The sequence below is a fragment of the Mytilus californianus genome, unplaced genomic scaffold, assembly GCF_021869535.1.
Source record: "Mytilus californianus isolate M0D057914Y unplaced genomic scaffold, xbMytCali1.0.p SCAF_4, whole genome shotgun sequence".
NCBI classification, from domain to species: domain Eukaryota; kingdom Metazoa; phylum Mollusca; class Bivalvia; order Mytilida; family Mytilidae; genus Mytilus; species Mytilus californianus.
The window spans coordinates 11,548,374-11,564,443 of NW_026262690.1; the positions used below are offsets into that span (position 1 = coordinate 11,548,374).

At 33.2% G+C, this 16,070-nt stretch overlaps 1 protein-coding gene across 1 annotated transcript in view; it reads left to right on the forward strand.

Moving 5' to 3' along the window:
* LOC127737465 (uncharacterized) overlaps window positions 1–16,070 on the forward strand; it is a 48,044-nt gene that overhangs the window by 16,743 nt on the left and 15,231 nt on the right. The window contains exons 3-14 of the mRNA XM_052248176.1: window positions 2,651–2,863; window positions 3,346–3,570; window positions 4,815–5,033; window positions 6,011–6,241; window positions 6,571–7,044; window positions 7,434–7,664; window positions 7,977–8,195; window positions 8,711–9,673; window positions 11,330–11,542; window positions 12,472–12,699; window positions 13,214–13,435; window positions 15,250–15,471. Of these exons, the coding sequence (XP_052104136.1) occupies window positions 2,651–2,863; window positions 3,346–3,570; window positions 4,815–5,033; window positions 6,011–6,241; window positions 6,571–7,044; window positions 7,434–7,664; window positions 7,977–8,195; window positions 8,711–9,673; window positions 11,330–11,542; window positions 12,472–12,699; window positions 13,214–13,435; window positions 15,250–15,471 (3,660 nt within the window). The remainder of the gene's footprint in view (window positions 1–2,650; window positions 2,864–3,345; window positions 3,571–4,814; window positions 5,034–6,010; window positions 6,242–6,570; window positions 7,045–7,433; window positions 7,665–7,976; window positions 8,196–8,710; window positions 9,674–11,329; window positions 11,543–12,471; window positions 12,700–13,213; window positions 13,436–15,249; window positions 15,472–16,070) is intronic.

Consider the following 16,070-nt stretch of genomic DNA (forward strand, 5'->3'; position numbering starts at 1 on the left):
GTTGTTGCTTTTATTGAAACCTTACGATGACGTGCAGGTTATTACATCATTGCACTTTAATTCTTGAGGGATAGTCGTCTCAATGAGAATCACACCACAGTCCTTTGATTCTTGATGGATAGTCGTCACAATGGGAATCACACTGCAGCCCTTTGATTCTTTAGGGATAGTCGTCTCAATGGGAATCACAATACAGCCCTTTGATTCTTGAGGGATAGTCGTCTCAATGAGAACAACACCACACCCCTTTGATTTTTGAGGGATAGTCGTCTGAATGATAAAATCACCACAGTTCTTTGATTTTGGGGGATAGTCGTCTCAATGAGAATTTCACCACAGCCCTTTTATTCTTGAGGAATAGTAGTCTCAATGAGAATCTCACCACAGCTCTTTGATTTTTGAGGGATAGTCGTCTCAATGAGAATCTCACCACAGCTCTTTGATTTTTGAGGGATAGTCCTCTCAATGGGAATCCCACCACAGCTCTTTGATTTTTGAGGGATAGTCGTCTCAATGGGAATCTCACCACAGCTCTTTGGTTTTTGAGGGATAGTCGTCTCAATGAGAATCTCACCACAGCTCTTTGATTTTTGAGGGAGAGATGTCTCAATGAGAATCACACCACAGCCCTATGATTTTTGAGTGATAGTTGTCTCAATGAGAATCTCACCACAGCCCTTTGATTCTTGAGGGATAGTCGTCTCAATGGGAATCTCACCACAACTCTTTGATTTTTGAGGGATAGTCGTCTCAATGAGAATCTCACCACAGCTCTTTGATTCTTGAGGGATAGTCGTCTCAATGGGAATCTGACCACAGCTTTTAAATTTTATTGTTATATTTACAGCATATGTCAAACAGGGACACCCGATAACTGCTACATGTTCAAATATTGTGTATCGATAATGTTTATCGTGTATCCATCCTTCAGTTATGAAATAATAAAAAGTCTTTTAATTGTATTTCCACATTGGTTTTTTATCATGACTATATTCAAAATAATAACAACAACAATCTGATTAAAGAAATATACAGGTACATTCGTATATTTATGTTTGTTTTCCGTCATTTATTTGTAAGTGTTTGAGTTCTCTAAATGAGTTTATGATTTAGGTATTCTTGAATATCAATATAGATTACGGAAGATGTAAGTAAATCGAGTTTAACAAAATGTAGTTTGCCTAGTTCAAACGGGAAATCTTGTTATTCAGTAGAGGTAGTTTCTATTAAAATATTTAATCACATTATTTCTGTTATATGACGTATTTTAGAATTTCCTAGCAAAAATAAAACAATTACTACATTGAAGTTATATCAAGTAGTGATTAAAGTTATAAGTTACAAAATAAAAATAAAATAGAATTTTATCCTTTCAAGGTGACAAAATAGTAGCACGTAGCAATGTGGAAAATAACAAAATTAGAAATATATCCAATTCCTTTGCAGTTAGCTTGTAAATAGTGCTTGTATTTGTTTTCTTGGATTTACTCTGTTATTTTGTTAACTTTGTTACATTGTGTTATGAATTATTATTCATAAAATTCAAAACATGTATATATTAGATTGACAACTGAAAAAACAAGTAGCTTTATTATATTAACCTCTGCTATCTGTAAAGGTATTTGTTTGTTTTTTTTTCTGCTTTTGGCATATTGTTGTCTGTCTTTCGATTAGGTTTTTGACTGCCCTTTTGGTTTTTATCTTAAATTTTTGGTTTTTACAATCCAAGTTATATTTGATTTAAAAAAAAAAATTCAAATGGAGAAATACAAATGTACTAAATTAAAAATACCAGATTCTATATAAAAATATGAAATTTATAGCTTAACCTTTAAATCTAGCATAGAATCGAACATTTAAATACGATAGCCATTGTTTGTATTTTGTAAAGAAAAGTAAAAAAAAATGGAGAATGTGTCTATGGGACACAGATGTTGCCCCCGCTTGGCATAAAACGTTATAAAGAGGCATAACTCGAGAACGGTAAAAGTGACACCAACAAAATTCGAACTTGATCTGAGTTTTGTGGTAAAAAGTGATTTTAATGTGTTTACTTACTCACTTTTATGACAATCATTTAAAAAGCCAAAGTTAAATAGCCATTTTTTAAAAACACAACGATGACTCAATACACACATTCCACTTTTGAAATACATTAGAAACATTACAGCATGCACAAAACCTAATGCTAAATAAATCAGTGGGAAAACTTCGGAAAAAATCATCTCCATTCCGAAAAAAAATCTTCTATGTTTTGCAATTAACCTGTCTATAAAAGGTTGAATGATCAAAAACAATGTATTTTTACCCCCAGACATAAATGATCTTAGCCTTACTTCTGAATTTTTGGTTTTTCAAAGCGGTTAAACTTTATATTTGATTTTACTTCCCTACTGTTTTTATTTAAGCGCCACTGACGAGTCTTATGAAGACAAACACGTGTCTGAGTACCAAATTACAAGCTTGGTATCTTTGATAGTTTTGGCACAGTAGGTGATATATAATTACCAGTTGTAGACTAGAAATACATGGTAGGTACTTGCAAGACATTTTTTTCACTTGTATAGTCTAACTTCTCGACGTGGGCTGTTAGACGTTGATCCTATTTTTGAAAACCAACAGCTTACACCATATCTTACTAATATTTCAGATGTCGTTGACACATATTGCCCTCAGTATCCCAGAGCTAAGTTAGTCCACGACAAAAACTGTGCAAGATATTATGACTGTAGTGATTTTGGTAATAAGAGAATGCCATACTTGAAGGAATGTCCATACCCTCAGCTTTTCAATACGGATACTTTAACATGTGATGACTATAAGTATGTAGAGTGTGAAGAAAGATACAGACCGGTAACTCCATGTTAGTATACTTAATAACTAATATAGTAACTATATTTAATTGTAGATAATATATATGGAGACTATACGTCAAATGAAATAGGAAATCTAATATGATTTAAATACGTTTATTTTCTTTTTAGAAATGTTTTCTGATTCAGACTAATAAACGATAGCAATGTTTTGTACATTGAGAAAGCTTTACATGCATTTTGTACAGACAGACTAAATCAAAGCTTGCGTTTGTTTCTGTAAATTCATTTGTCAGCATATGCATGAAAATTGTATTTCTTGAACGACCAGGTCAGTTGTTTTCCGTTTAAGCATGTTAAATGTATTTCGCCATGCCAAATAACATTTTTTTGTATAACGTTACATATCAAACAATTTATAAATATCTATATAGAAAGGTATGATGCGCCATTGTTGTTAAAGTTATACCGATCAGGTAAAATATATTGATTAATGATGTACTTATCTATCCACTGTGGTCAATAATTATAGGCGATTACAAACTGAGTCAGTGCAGAGGACCTAACTGTCCACCATGCGAGTCAAAACAAGAAGGATGCGAGGGACATCCAAATGGAGCAAAGGCATATCCTGGACGTCTGCTTACAGAATATTTCCTTGTATGCTTCAATAATAAAACTAATGCCATAAAAACATGCACAGACAATAAGTTATTTGATCCTATCCAAGGAAAATGTACACTCGACCTAGACCCAAGTAAGTAGCGGAGCGTTGATTTTAATCGAAGAGTGAAAAGTATGTTATGTAAATTTTGAGGTGCAGAAAATAAACGATAAAAGAGTACAGAAACACGTATTATTTCTTGAGTAAACACCCATTTCTATCAGTTACGATCAAAATGGAAAGAGGGGAAATATCCTCGTAATTTCATGCATATGTATATATGTTGTAAGGACTATGATGTCTATTAAATCAAGAGTTTCAAGTGGTGAAGTTGAAATCATCCCTTCGTAAATTTTACGGACGCCATCACGAGTTGGTTGACCGTTATGATTTGTACTAACATGAGCTACATGACAGGTGCCACATGTGGAGCAGGATCTACTTGCACTTCCGAAGCACGTACCTGAGATCATCCCGAGTTTTTGGTGGGGTTCGTGTTACTCAGTCTTTGGTTTTCTATGTTGTGATTTTAAGTACTGTTGCTTGTTTTTCTTTTTAGCCATGGCGTTGTCAGTTTATTTTCGATTTGTTAGTTTGATTGTCCCTTTGGTATCTTTTGCCTCTCTTTTATGGAGTATCCGTTTCACAGATGACAACGGATATGTTCCAATTGTCGTAACTACAATCCCGTCCCCTTTTCCCCGAATGTGACGTACCAAATTAGACTTATCACCGGGTTTGTACTAATATAAGCAACATGACGGGTGCCACATGTGGAGCAGGATCTGCTTACCCGTCCGGAGCACCTGAGATCACCCAGTTTTTGGTGAGTTCGTGATGCTCAGTCTTTGGTTTAACATGTTAAGTTTTGTGTACTGTTGTTTGTCTGTTTGTCTTTTCCTTTTTTAGCCATGGCGTTGTCAGTTTATTTTCGACTTATGAGTTTCAATGTCGTCTCTTTTTTTATGTCCACGTACATTGACATCTAGCCACAAGTATTAGGAAAAATATCCTTGAAATTAAAAAGTCTAAGTGCAGCATTTTTGTTCGTTATTATGATGTACATTTATCAAACCGTTATACAAAAAGACAACGAAGATTTAAATCTATGTTAAGAGCTAATATATACACATTGTTGGGTATATTATTAGTATTTTGAAAAGCAAACATTCGAACAAAAGCTTGAAAATATGTATTCAAGGACAATGCACAGATTTTCGTCTTCAAATTTACAAAATATACGCATTTTTAGACATATACGAAACTAATTGTGTGTAGAAATTAATTCAGCAGGTGTCAATTGGTTTTCAATGAACCTTTCATACCATTTTTTCCAGTGGCACTAGACGTCTACTGCGCATCCAGTGTCGATGCCAAGATTGCACATCCACGCATCTGTTCTCGTTACTATGACTGCAAGCTGACAAGACCACGTGAGAACTTTAACAAATACGAAGGAGAATGTCGCTACCCACTTCTGTATTCCGAACGTTATCAAAGGTGTATAGACTTTGCAGACGTCCAGTGTGGATCTAAAATTGAACCATTGTCACCATGTAAGTTTCTCCATCGATTCTTTATTTCAGTGATAGTACCAACTAAAGTATCACTTTTATTCCTTATAAAAAAGTGTCTGACGTAAGAAGCGAAAGTGAACCCAATAAAAATGAATACGCATTGGTATGATATAAAGAAAATTATTGTTCTTACATTTTTTAAGGGAAAAACATAAAGTGTGTTTCCCTATTTACTATCCAGTAAAGTTCTAAAAACTAGCAATACGCTTTTATCTTTTTTTTGTAAAAGGAAAATGTATGCCAGGGTTCAGTTTGGTAAAAGGAAATAAAGCAAAAAGCAAAACAATGAAGCAGTTTTTCAAATAGAATGCACTTCACTTCTGTGGTAGCAAGATAATATACCTATAATTATCATTTGTATATAGAACATGTAGAAAGTAAATGGTACATGAAATTCAGTTGTTTTAAGTAACAAAAACAGACTGATGTACAAGATATGTCTTCGCAAATTGGTGATCATAACGTATTACAAAAATAAGATGCAAACGATTAGCATTTTTCATTTGTACACTGATAAGAAACAAATCTCAACGTTTACGAACATTCACATTATTATTAAGCATAGACAGATATTGAATAGAAATATAAAAATAAGGAGATGTGGTATGACTGCCAATTAGAGAACTATCCACCAAAGTTCAAATAAGATTGATTTAAGCAATTATAGGCAACCATACGGACTTCAACAATGAGTTAAAACCCACGCCGTATAGTCAGCTATAAAAGGCCCAGGCAAGAAAAATATAAAACAATTCAATTGAGAAAACTAATGGCATAATTTATAACAAAACAACTTACGAAAAACAAATATATGACAGACATGAACCAACGACAACCACTGAACTACAGGCACTTATTTCTAAACAAATTTGGTAACTTGGTACTGGTTATCTGTGTGTATAAAATACTTGATAAATCGTTATAAGATTTTAATGATGCTTGCATTATCTCTCTAGGTGAATATGGACAAAACAGTTGTTTCGGAAGAAATTGTCCGCGATGTAGTGATGGGGTTATACCGTCCTGTGTAGGTCTTTCGGATGGTCAAAATCCATTTCCTGGATATGACAATAGATACCTTGTCTGTCGTATGGATCGCACAGTAGAAACAAGGACGTGTAATGCAGGAGAATTGTTCTCACAAAATCTCAGAGGGTGTTCTACAACTGGAAGTGGATTGGCTAACCGTAGGTTTCATTTCATACATAAATCGTAAATGTCAAATTTTACACTTGTACATATGTCTATAAATTAATAAAAAAAAAACACTTTATATATTTTTTTTCCGTCAAAAGCGCTTCTCTGGATTTACCTTCATCAGGAATGCTCAACGCATATATATTGTTCAATAGATCTTAAGATTTGCTCAAGTTGACTAAAACATAAAACACTTTTGATTAACAGTTTTTAAAAGATTAAAAAGATAAATAATAAATGAATAAACGTTAAGTAAAACACTGAAATATTATTGTATGGAAATTTTTAACATTTACAATTTCATTATACAAATTAATAGCTGGGAGACCTGATACAGGCACTGGAACAATTCCACTGGAACCAGTTAAACCATTTCAACCTGTAAGACCTCCAGTTCAGCCACCATTTCAACCTCCAGTTCAACCACCAGTTCAACCACCATTCCAACCACCAGTCCAACCACCAGTCCGACCTCCAGTACGACCTCCTGTACGACCTCCTACTCAACCACCTGTCGAGCCTCCTTTTCGACCACCTACCCCTACCAGACCTGCAATTGGTCCAGTCATTCCTCCAATAGGATCCGGGCCTTGCGCGGGAAATCCATTGGCCATTCAACAAGACCCAGACAACTGTGCAAGGTACTACAACTGTAGTCAAAGAATCACATTTCAAGGACTTAATTCATTCCAAGCGGAATGTCCGTACCCACAACTGTTTGACACAACTTTAGGATACTGTAACGATTTCCCTGCAGTAACATGTGGCAGGAGATATGAAGCAATGTCTCCATGTGAGTATGATAACTAATCTTCATGCTGTTTAATTCCGACGGACTCCTTCATAAAATAATGTTTTTTATAATCACGGTTTTTGAATACGCAAAATGAGACTTTTTACATCTTTACATATTTTTTTGATTTAGTTGTGAGTTACACAGCAAATGGTTTACGAAAAATCTTTATCGACAAGGCACTATTTGCTTTTCCGTTTGGTCAATTTATATAAGTGTTGGTTTCAGATACTTGGTTGTAAACTGAATACGATACGGGCAATTATTCATTTTGAAGATAGCATGCAATCCTAAAATTACATGTACGTAAGACAAAATGTATATAAATAATTTCAATAAAATAAGTCTTTCAATTACAGTTATTTTTAATATGCTCCATTATGTTTCAGGTGATTATGTTACCACACGTAATTCTTGTGTAGGAGAATCGTGTGCAATACCATGCGAAGAACGGTCGCCATCTTGTGTTGGTATGCCAGATGGAAACAATACTTTTCCCGGAAGAGAACTTACTCCATTCTATATGACCTGCCTTCGTAACAGGACACTCTCTGTTGGAATATGTAAATATGGAGTCTATGACCCTACGAAGAAGTATTGTACGACAGATTTAGATCCATGTGAGTAAATTTTAAAATGCTCAAATTGTGCTTTTACTAGGAAAATTTTGAATGCTGGTTTTTGTTGTACATGTGTGCATTTAACGATTATTAAAAAAGATTAAAATAGAGTCCATATCTTTATTAATGCCTTTTTATCATTGAGTTCTCAAAATTACCCCTGTGTTTTGTCAAATCCTAACATCTTGTATTATCTGGATTGTCTGTTACTCCTATGCTGTTATAAAGTTGAAATATCTACATGTATCAAGCATTTATTGCATTTACCTTAAAATGCCATCATTCGTCATAATAGTATTTTTTTTGTTCCAGATTCTGTTCAGGTATTTTGCCAAGATAAACCAAACATCAAATTCCCACACATTGCAAATTGTGCTCGATACTATGACTGCAGTGCTATCGAATCTGACCCGGTATTTGGAAAATACCAGAGGGAGTGTACTTACCCTACACTGTTTAATATTGACCTCCTTCGGTGTGTTCCTCCAGTGGAAGCTGACTGTCAATGGCGATATGAACCTAAAGATCCTTGTAAGTGGCATAGTTTTCATATATCACTAAATTTAATTTTGCAGAAGATTTCTATAAATCTGTTATCTTTTTTCATTATTTACATTGGTTATCTATTTCTGCTGTTAATTTGTTTGAATATGATTTTATTTGTATTATTGTTAAATTAAGTTCTTTTAATTTTGTTATGCTTTCTTCTTAAACCATTCGAACTTTTCAAGATTTTTTTAATTTTGAATAATTAATTGGACAACACAAGTTATAATCGAACATACCATATAGACTCCCATTTATTCCAATTGGTGTTTTACGTATTGGGACTTTTTTATATTAACCAATTTAGTGCTAACTTACTTTTTATATCTTATTTTCTATAATTACTAATAAACCATCATTTATTAAATCATAGAATGAAACTTAATCAAGTTTTGTAGCATTAATTCCTCGATTAATGAATGAGCTCCTAATGTAGAACTTATATTTCTTGCTATTTCAAATTGTCATATATTTTACATAAACCTGGTATTAATCCGCAGGCGGTTTCCTTGGAAACCAGAGATGTGATGTCAATAACAGAAACTGCGTTCCATGTGTTGACACATTGAACATATGCGCAGGTGTAATGGCGGGAAACATCGCTATTGCGGACAATAAAATGGAATACGCCGTTTGTAAGCAGGGGAGGTTCTTTACTACTGTTAGCTGCGCCCCTTATAACTTCAATCCATCAACAAAAGGATGCGAGACGGCTGTTAATTCATGTGAAGGCCTACCTAACGGGAAACAGTCTATGCTAGGTTCAGAATCAAACTATGTACTTTGTTTCAATCAGAATGTTGTTGAATTTGGAAGCTGTGAACCTTTATTATTTGATGCAAATTCCAAGCAGTGTTCACAGCAGCAAAAATCTAAATGCAGTGGATTGTCAGATGGTAAATACCCAACACCTAATATATTCCAATACATAGTCTGTACAAATGGTAGACAAACCAGTGTTGGCGATTGTAGTCCAGCTATTTTTGATTCGAGAGAATCTAAATGTATTAAGCCTGAATTTTCCTGCGATAGATTGCCTGATGGAAATTATGGACATAATGATGGCACAACATATTATAGCTGTGTAAAGGGGGCGTTTGCTGGGAAGAATACTTGTAATCCAGGTGTATTCGATTTCTTAGAGGGAAAATGTCTTCCATCAGCATGTCGTGGAAAACAAGATGGCAGATTTGCCTTACCCGGAAGTGACATTCACTACATGACTTGCACTAATCAGGAAGTTGTGAAAGTAAGGAAATGCGAAAGGTATACATTTGACGAATCATTAGGTAGATGTACAAAGTCTGTGAGCTTTTGTTCTAATTTGCCAGATGGATGGCACCAGATGAAAGAAATGTTTATTTATATGTACTGTGTGGACAGAAAACCATCTAGAATTGTAGTTTGTCCTGCAGAGGTATTCGATACTGTAAATGGAGTTTGTTTAGAAGGATATGCCCCATGTAAGAGACAAATATTGGTATTTGCGGTGCAATATCAGCTTTACGTGTGGTGCACGTTTGTATGTGATGACATTCATAGGCGCTGGCGCATCTGTATATGAGCAAAACTGCAATGCATTTGCTTTTAGAAAGTATACTCAACATAAAATAAACATTTTAGTAGCCAATAGCATGTGCATAGACGTTGTGGCTTTGCAATCTACTGCATGAAATTTCAAATCCTTTTTTGAATGTTGTAGCTTTGCAATGTGTTGTTTGCTTTTCATTGTTGAACGTCTACACCATAATGAATACAAAGGAATATAAAGCAAAATGGTTTGATTGCTAAAGTTATCAATGTGAACTGAATTCTTAATTCTAAAAACTTTTAAAAAATAAAGCAAAAACTAGCTCTTTTAGAATGAACATTTCACGCTTTGCATGCATCAAAACAAGGATGATACTTATAACAATACAGAAAGTAAATAACTTAATCATGTTTCAAAATATTTGTAGTTGACTGCTTTAAAATTTTATATATATATATATATATGATTCGTCTCAAATTTAGCCCATCGATGTTAGATCTGCAAATTTATATAATATATATACCCGGTATATAAATGTGTGTATGTGTGTGTGTGCTTTCAATCAATGCAACAACAAAAAGCTGATTAAACGGTTAAATAAACAATGCTGAACAAGCTGCTTAAGTAAGGCGAAGGGAAATAGAATAATTGTTTTTCAGTTTGAGGATTTAAGGCAATATTCGGTTCGAAAATATGAAATATCGTAATAGTACATAAAGTAAGGGTGTGTTTTTAGAAGTATAACAACCTCCCATAAAAAAATTACTCCGATCGCTTCTGTCGCGTACATTACAAGGAAGTATTTACCATCATACAACTCATGCAAACATTATTGAGTGTTGTTTGACTTTATTTTAAAAGAATCTTATTGAATCAAAACCGTATCTTAAGCGAGAGGATAGAGTTACAAAAAAAAAATAAAAAAAATACAGATCTTCACAAAAAGTTGGTGTAACTGACTAGCATTTATTTTTCATTTGTCAAGCCAAATTTTTAGTTGGAGTTTAGTTTTCAAGTATGTTGTTAGTTGCCATAATATTGCTGTATGTAAGGATGTGTTACATTGTATTTGTTCATCCTAAGTAGGGGTATAACTGACCTTTATTTCATAATACATTTACCTAGATCAGAATTTTATTCTTCAAAAGTTTTCCGATAGTCTTTTTGATATCATTAAATGATTTATGTCAGCTTTATGTACTCTATTTCATTTGAAATAAAATGTATTACATGTAGTCATACTAAAAAAAAACCAAAACACATTAACAATCTTAGAATATTGCGAACATAAATTGCCACGAAATCGGAAAGGAGGGATTGTCCCCGAAAATAAGTTGGTTTACAGTATTTAGAAATTATATACTCAACAAATACTTACTATATTTGCTATTCTTATTTGAGCATACTTTTAAAACAATTTTAGTTAATGTCTTTTCATGCAGTTACGATGTAGTTTCGACTGTATAGATTATTTAGTTGAACAAAAGATATGTTTGGAGTAAGATATATATTAGGCATATTATGAAGCCCAATATTGAAAATATCTTGGATATGCACTTGATGATATATATTAATCAATGTATTGCAGCTGATCCTGTAACATTTTGTGAGAATAACCCTACAGCTATAATGCTACATCCGGAAAGTTGTGCCCGATATGTAGACTGTAGGAATAGGAATACACTGTTAGGCAACTATCAGGAGGAATGTGCGTATCCACAGCTATTTGATAGCTTTAACAACTCATGTAAACCTTATAGAGAGGTCAAATGTGGAAACAGACCAGAACCTAAAGCCCCATGTAAGTATATAACATTTCATCAAAACTTCTTAGAGGTTAAATATCAATAGTTCTATACAACCTCATCATAGAATGTATATCCAACAGTTTATAAAGCTCTCGCAATAAGACTAAATATGGAAAGTCCCATACACTTTTTAACAATAGATACATTATGTTACTCTAAATGTATTTTCCTGATTGGAGTCAGATTTAATGTGTCAAGTTTCATTTAAGTCTATAAGATATAACCGCAGAGAAAGCATACCGAAAGCTTTGACAGTTTAAAGTGCAAATATAGAAAAAATCCGGGACAAAAATTCAATTCTAAGTTATAGTAGCTTTCACTATACTTCATAAACGTAACATAAAGGTTAAATGTCTAATGAGACCAAAATCAAAAAACTTTATCAAATTTCTGGTTACAAGCATTTCAATTTAAATACATTGAATTCGGCATTTTTCACAATATAATAATTGAATTAATTTAATTTCACTGCTGTCAGTTAAAGCCAAAAACAAAACTCTACAATAAGGCAATCTCATTAGAATGCGTAGTTTTGAAAACTAGTACCAGATTTAAGTGACTGCTCCGTAACATTTCCAATGCCTTTTTTAAACACTTATATCCGACTTTGTATGTAGAGTCTAAAATCTGACTTCTTTGTTGTAATATTAATAGTCAATACACTATATAAAGTATGTTATTATAAGAATAAAACACTGATTATTTAAAACAGAGTCAAAACATAATTAAAAAAAAACTGTTACCTTGTAATTGATTTATTGCGTTGGGGAATGGTGAAAACTTTTAAGTGCCTTTTGCATTTGAAAGTTTAGCGTGAATATTTTTGAAAGAAATTTTTAATAATTAATTTATCTCATTATCTATTCATGTACATCTGTGAGGCACAGAAATAAAACTACATTGTTCGTTTCAATTAATGAAGGTGATTATCAGAAACAGAAGATATGTGTTCCCGCTGGAAACTGCCGTCCATGTGAATTAGATAACCCCAACTGTGTCGGTAAACGTGATGGACCCCAAGCTGTACCAAATAAACCAGAATATTTCATGCAATGTAAAGATGAACGTACCATCAGTGTAACACAATGTCCACCCACTGCTCCAAACTTTGATGTTACCAGTGGTTCATGTACAGTAACACTTAACCCCTGTAAGTACCATTTATCAATGTAACACAACACTCATGCATTGGTGTAGAGTCTAGCTTGTGAATAATAATACTGTTACACTAAGTCCATAACGATACCAGCTATTTGTGTAACAAGCTTGTCCTTTGTACTTTGACAAATAATTCCTGTAAGTATAATCAATTTAGGAATTCACTTCCAAAGTTAATTTCCTTCTCTTGTATTGTAACGGGGCTTATGGACCTACATATATGATAAATGATAAATGCATAGACTTTTTATTCCAAACTTTAGATTTATCATTTTTGTCCTATTCCCTTTAATGATACCTTTTTTAAATTTGCATTCTCATGGCGGGTGATGCTTGCTGAGCGGGAAACATTTACCTAGTCCATATACCAGTTCTCGCTCCTTTTAAAGTCCATACACGGATCCATGAGATTTTTGCTCATTTTTATAAAACAAATAATTTACAAGCTTTGAACATCTATAAACTACTATTGACTCTTACTTGAGATATTGATTTTCATTTTCAAGTAAACCCTGGTCCCTACTGCGAAGCAAACCCGACAGCTGTTGTGCCACATCCAGATAATTGTGCTCAGTATATAGACTGTAGACAAAAGAACACACCATTAGGAAACTATAGACAGGAATGTCCTTATCCTCAGCTGGTATCACTGGCGGATGCTACTGGTTTACCATGTAAAACATTCCAGTCTGTCCAATGTGGAGCTAGACCTGAACCAAAGAATGCATGTAAGTAAGAACTATCACTTAGTAAGTTATATTGATATCAGTCTGTATACATGCATGTAACCTATACATGTATTACCTTTGCAGTTTTCTAAAACAAAAATACATACAATTATATAACAATCAGACTCAGATCGACGTTTTTAAATTCGGTGTCCGATCTGATGTCACAGTCTCAAATAAACGTCCAAACTTATCTTCTTCTCGGTGCTTATATAATTTACCAGAGTGAAATCCGATCAGAGATTCTCCTTTAATCAACGCCAAATAGTAATTAGTCAGTTTGTTTCAAATTTATGTTCTCTATGGAGATCTTTCTGCCTTCGTGTTATCCTGTCTAAAAAGAAAAACATGTTTCTTCGTTTGTTAAAAAAAAATATTTTTTCTCTCACTCCTTATGATACAAAGTCATAAATATTCCGCTTAAAACATAAACCAAACTGTTAAACTTAGAATACTTAGTTCCGTTTGAATTAAGTGTTCGATTCAAATGATCTTCTTTTTGTCTTATTTATGCGTTCAACTATTAGATTGTATTTCTCTGGTTTCCTCAATGTAGTCTTATTAACATGACACATTCATTATATGCTTTCTTTCCCTTTTTTTGATTTCGTTACTCACTTTATATCGTCTCCATAAAAAGCGTTGAATATACTAGTAACAAGCGGTTCCATAAAAAGGCGTTTAATATATCTATCGATTCTTTTAAGGGCGTTTATTATAGCTATCGACTCTTATTAAAGGCGTTTAACATATCTATCAATTCTTGTAAAGGCGTTAAATATATCTATCGATTCTTTACAGGCGTTTAATATATCTATCGATTCCATAAAAGGCTTTTGATATATCTATCGATTCATTAAAAGGCGTTTAATATATCTATCGATTCTTTTAAAGGCGTTTAATATATCTTTCGATTCTTTTAAAGGCGTTTGATATATCTATCGATTCTATAAAGGGCCTTTAGTAATATCTATCGATTCCTTTATAAATCGTTTAATATATCTATCGATTTTTTTAAAAGGCGTTTGATATAACTATTGATTCTTAAAAGGCGTTTAATATAGCTATCGAGTTTATAAAAGGCGTTAAACATTTCTTTCGATTCTCTAAAAGGCGTTTAACATATCTATCGATTCTTTAAAAGGCGTTTAATATATCTATCGATTCTTTAAAAGGTGTTTATTATAGCTATCGATTCTATAAAAGGCGTTAAAGATATATATATATCGATTCTTTTAAAGGCGTTTAACATATCTATCGATTCTTTAAAAGGTGTTTAATATAGCTATCGATTCTATAAAAGGCGTTAAATATATATATATATCGATTCTTTTAAAGGCGTTAAATATATCTATCGATTTTTTAAAAGGCGTTTGATATAGCCATCGATGTTTTTAAATGCTGTTAATATATCTACCGATTCTTTAAAAGGCGTTTGATATAGCTATCGATTCTATAAAAGTTGTTTAACATATCTATCGATTCTTTAAAAGACGTTTAATATATCGGGAATCTGAATTTAAGATGTCTTACTTTACCCAAATAAAAATTACATGGATTCAGTGAGGTGCAGAAAAGGGATTTCAATAAGAGAAGACAAGAACCGAACGTCGGTTTGAGTGAGCGAAAAAAAGACTTAAAAAAGAAATTTTATTTAATCAGATTGAACTTCGATATGAGAAAGGGACGTCGATTTGAGACCGGATGTCAATCTGAGTCCTACATATATGTGTTGAAAATCTTAAGTTATAGAATAGAGTAACATACATGTAGTTTGAGCCGAAAATGAAAACATTTTCATTTCTCCTCTGTAGGTGATTACGAGCAGAATCTGATATGCATGGATCCAGCCAATTGTATTCCATGTGACCAAAGATTTCCTAGTTGTTATGGTATGCCGGATGGAAACCACCCGTTTCCAGGGCAACCGAACAAGTACATTGTGTGTTTATCGGATAGAACCCTAAGAACAGAAACATGTGACCTAGGACAGTTTGATCCTTTGACTGGATCATGTTCTGTCAAATTTGATCCAAGTAAGCACAAAAATAACTTTAAAAAAGGATTGCTCTGTCACAGGGTTATTATCTTCTTAATCTATGTCGACGAAAGTATAATAGACAAATAATAAAACGTCACCCCCAGGCTATCTGACTTTTGTTCAATCGTAAAGAACGTTATTTAACAGTTCTAGACATCTGTTCCTTTTATCTCTAGCAGCAGAAAGAGTCAGAACAGATAATCAGCCAGTATTAATTGATTACTGGTTAAGACCTTTATTCTTCATCATGTTTATAGGCTTTTGATTTTCCTTTCGTTGCTCATAATATCTCATTCTGGGGATTAATAGTTTATTGGTATGCTCTAGTAAATCAAATATATTTCATGAAATTTTGAAATTGCAAAATCCAAAAAATCTTCCAAGAGGCTGTCTACAATAAGAATATTTTCCTTTATGATAATGGAATATTTTATTATGTTGACGTAGAACAAGGGAAGAAAAGAAAGTAATAATATAACTAAAAGATTCAGTGATATAGGGATAAGATACAAAACGTTTAATATACAAATATTGTTTTTCGGTGGTTTATACATTTTTTGAATTGTCACATACACGATAATAAAGTAAGAATTG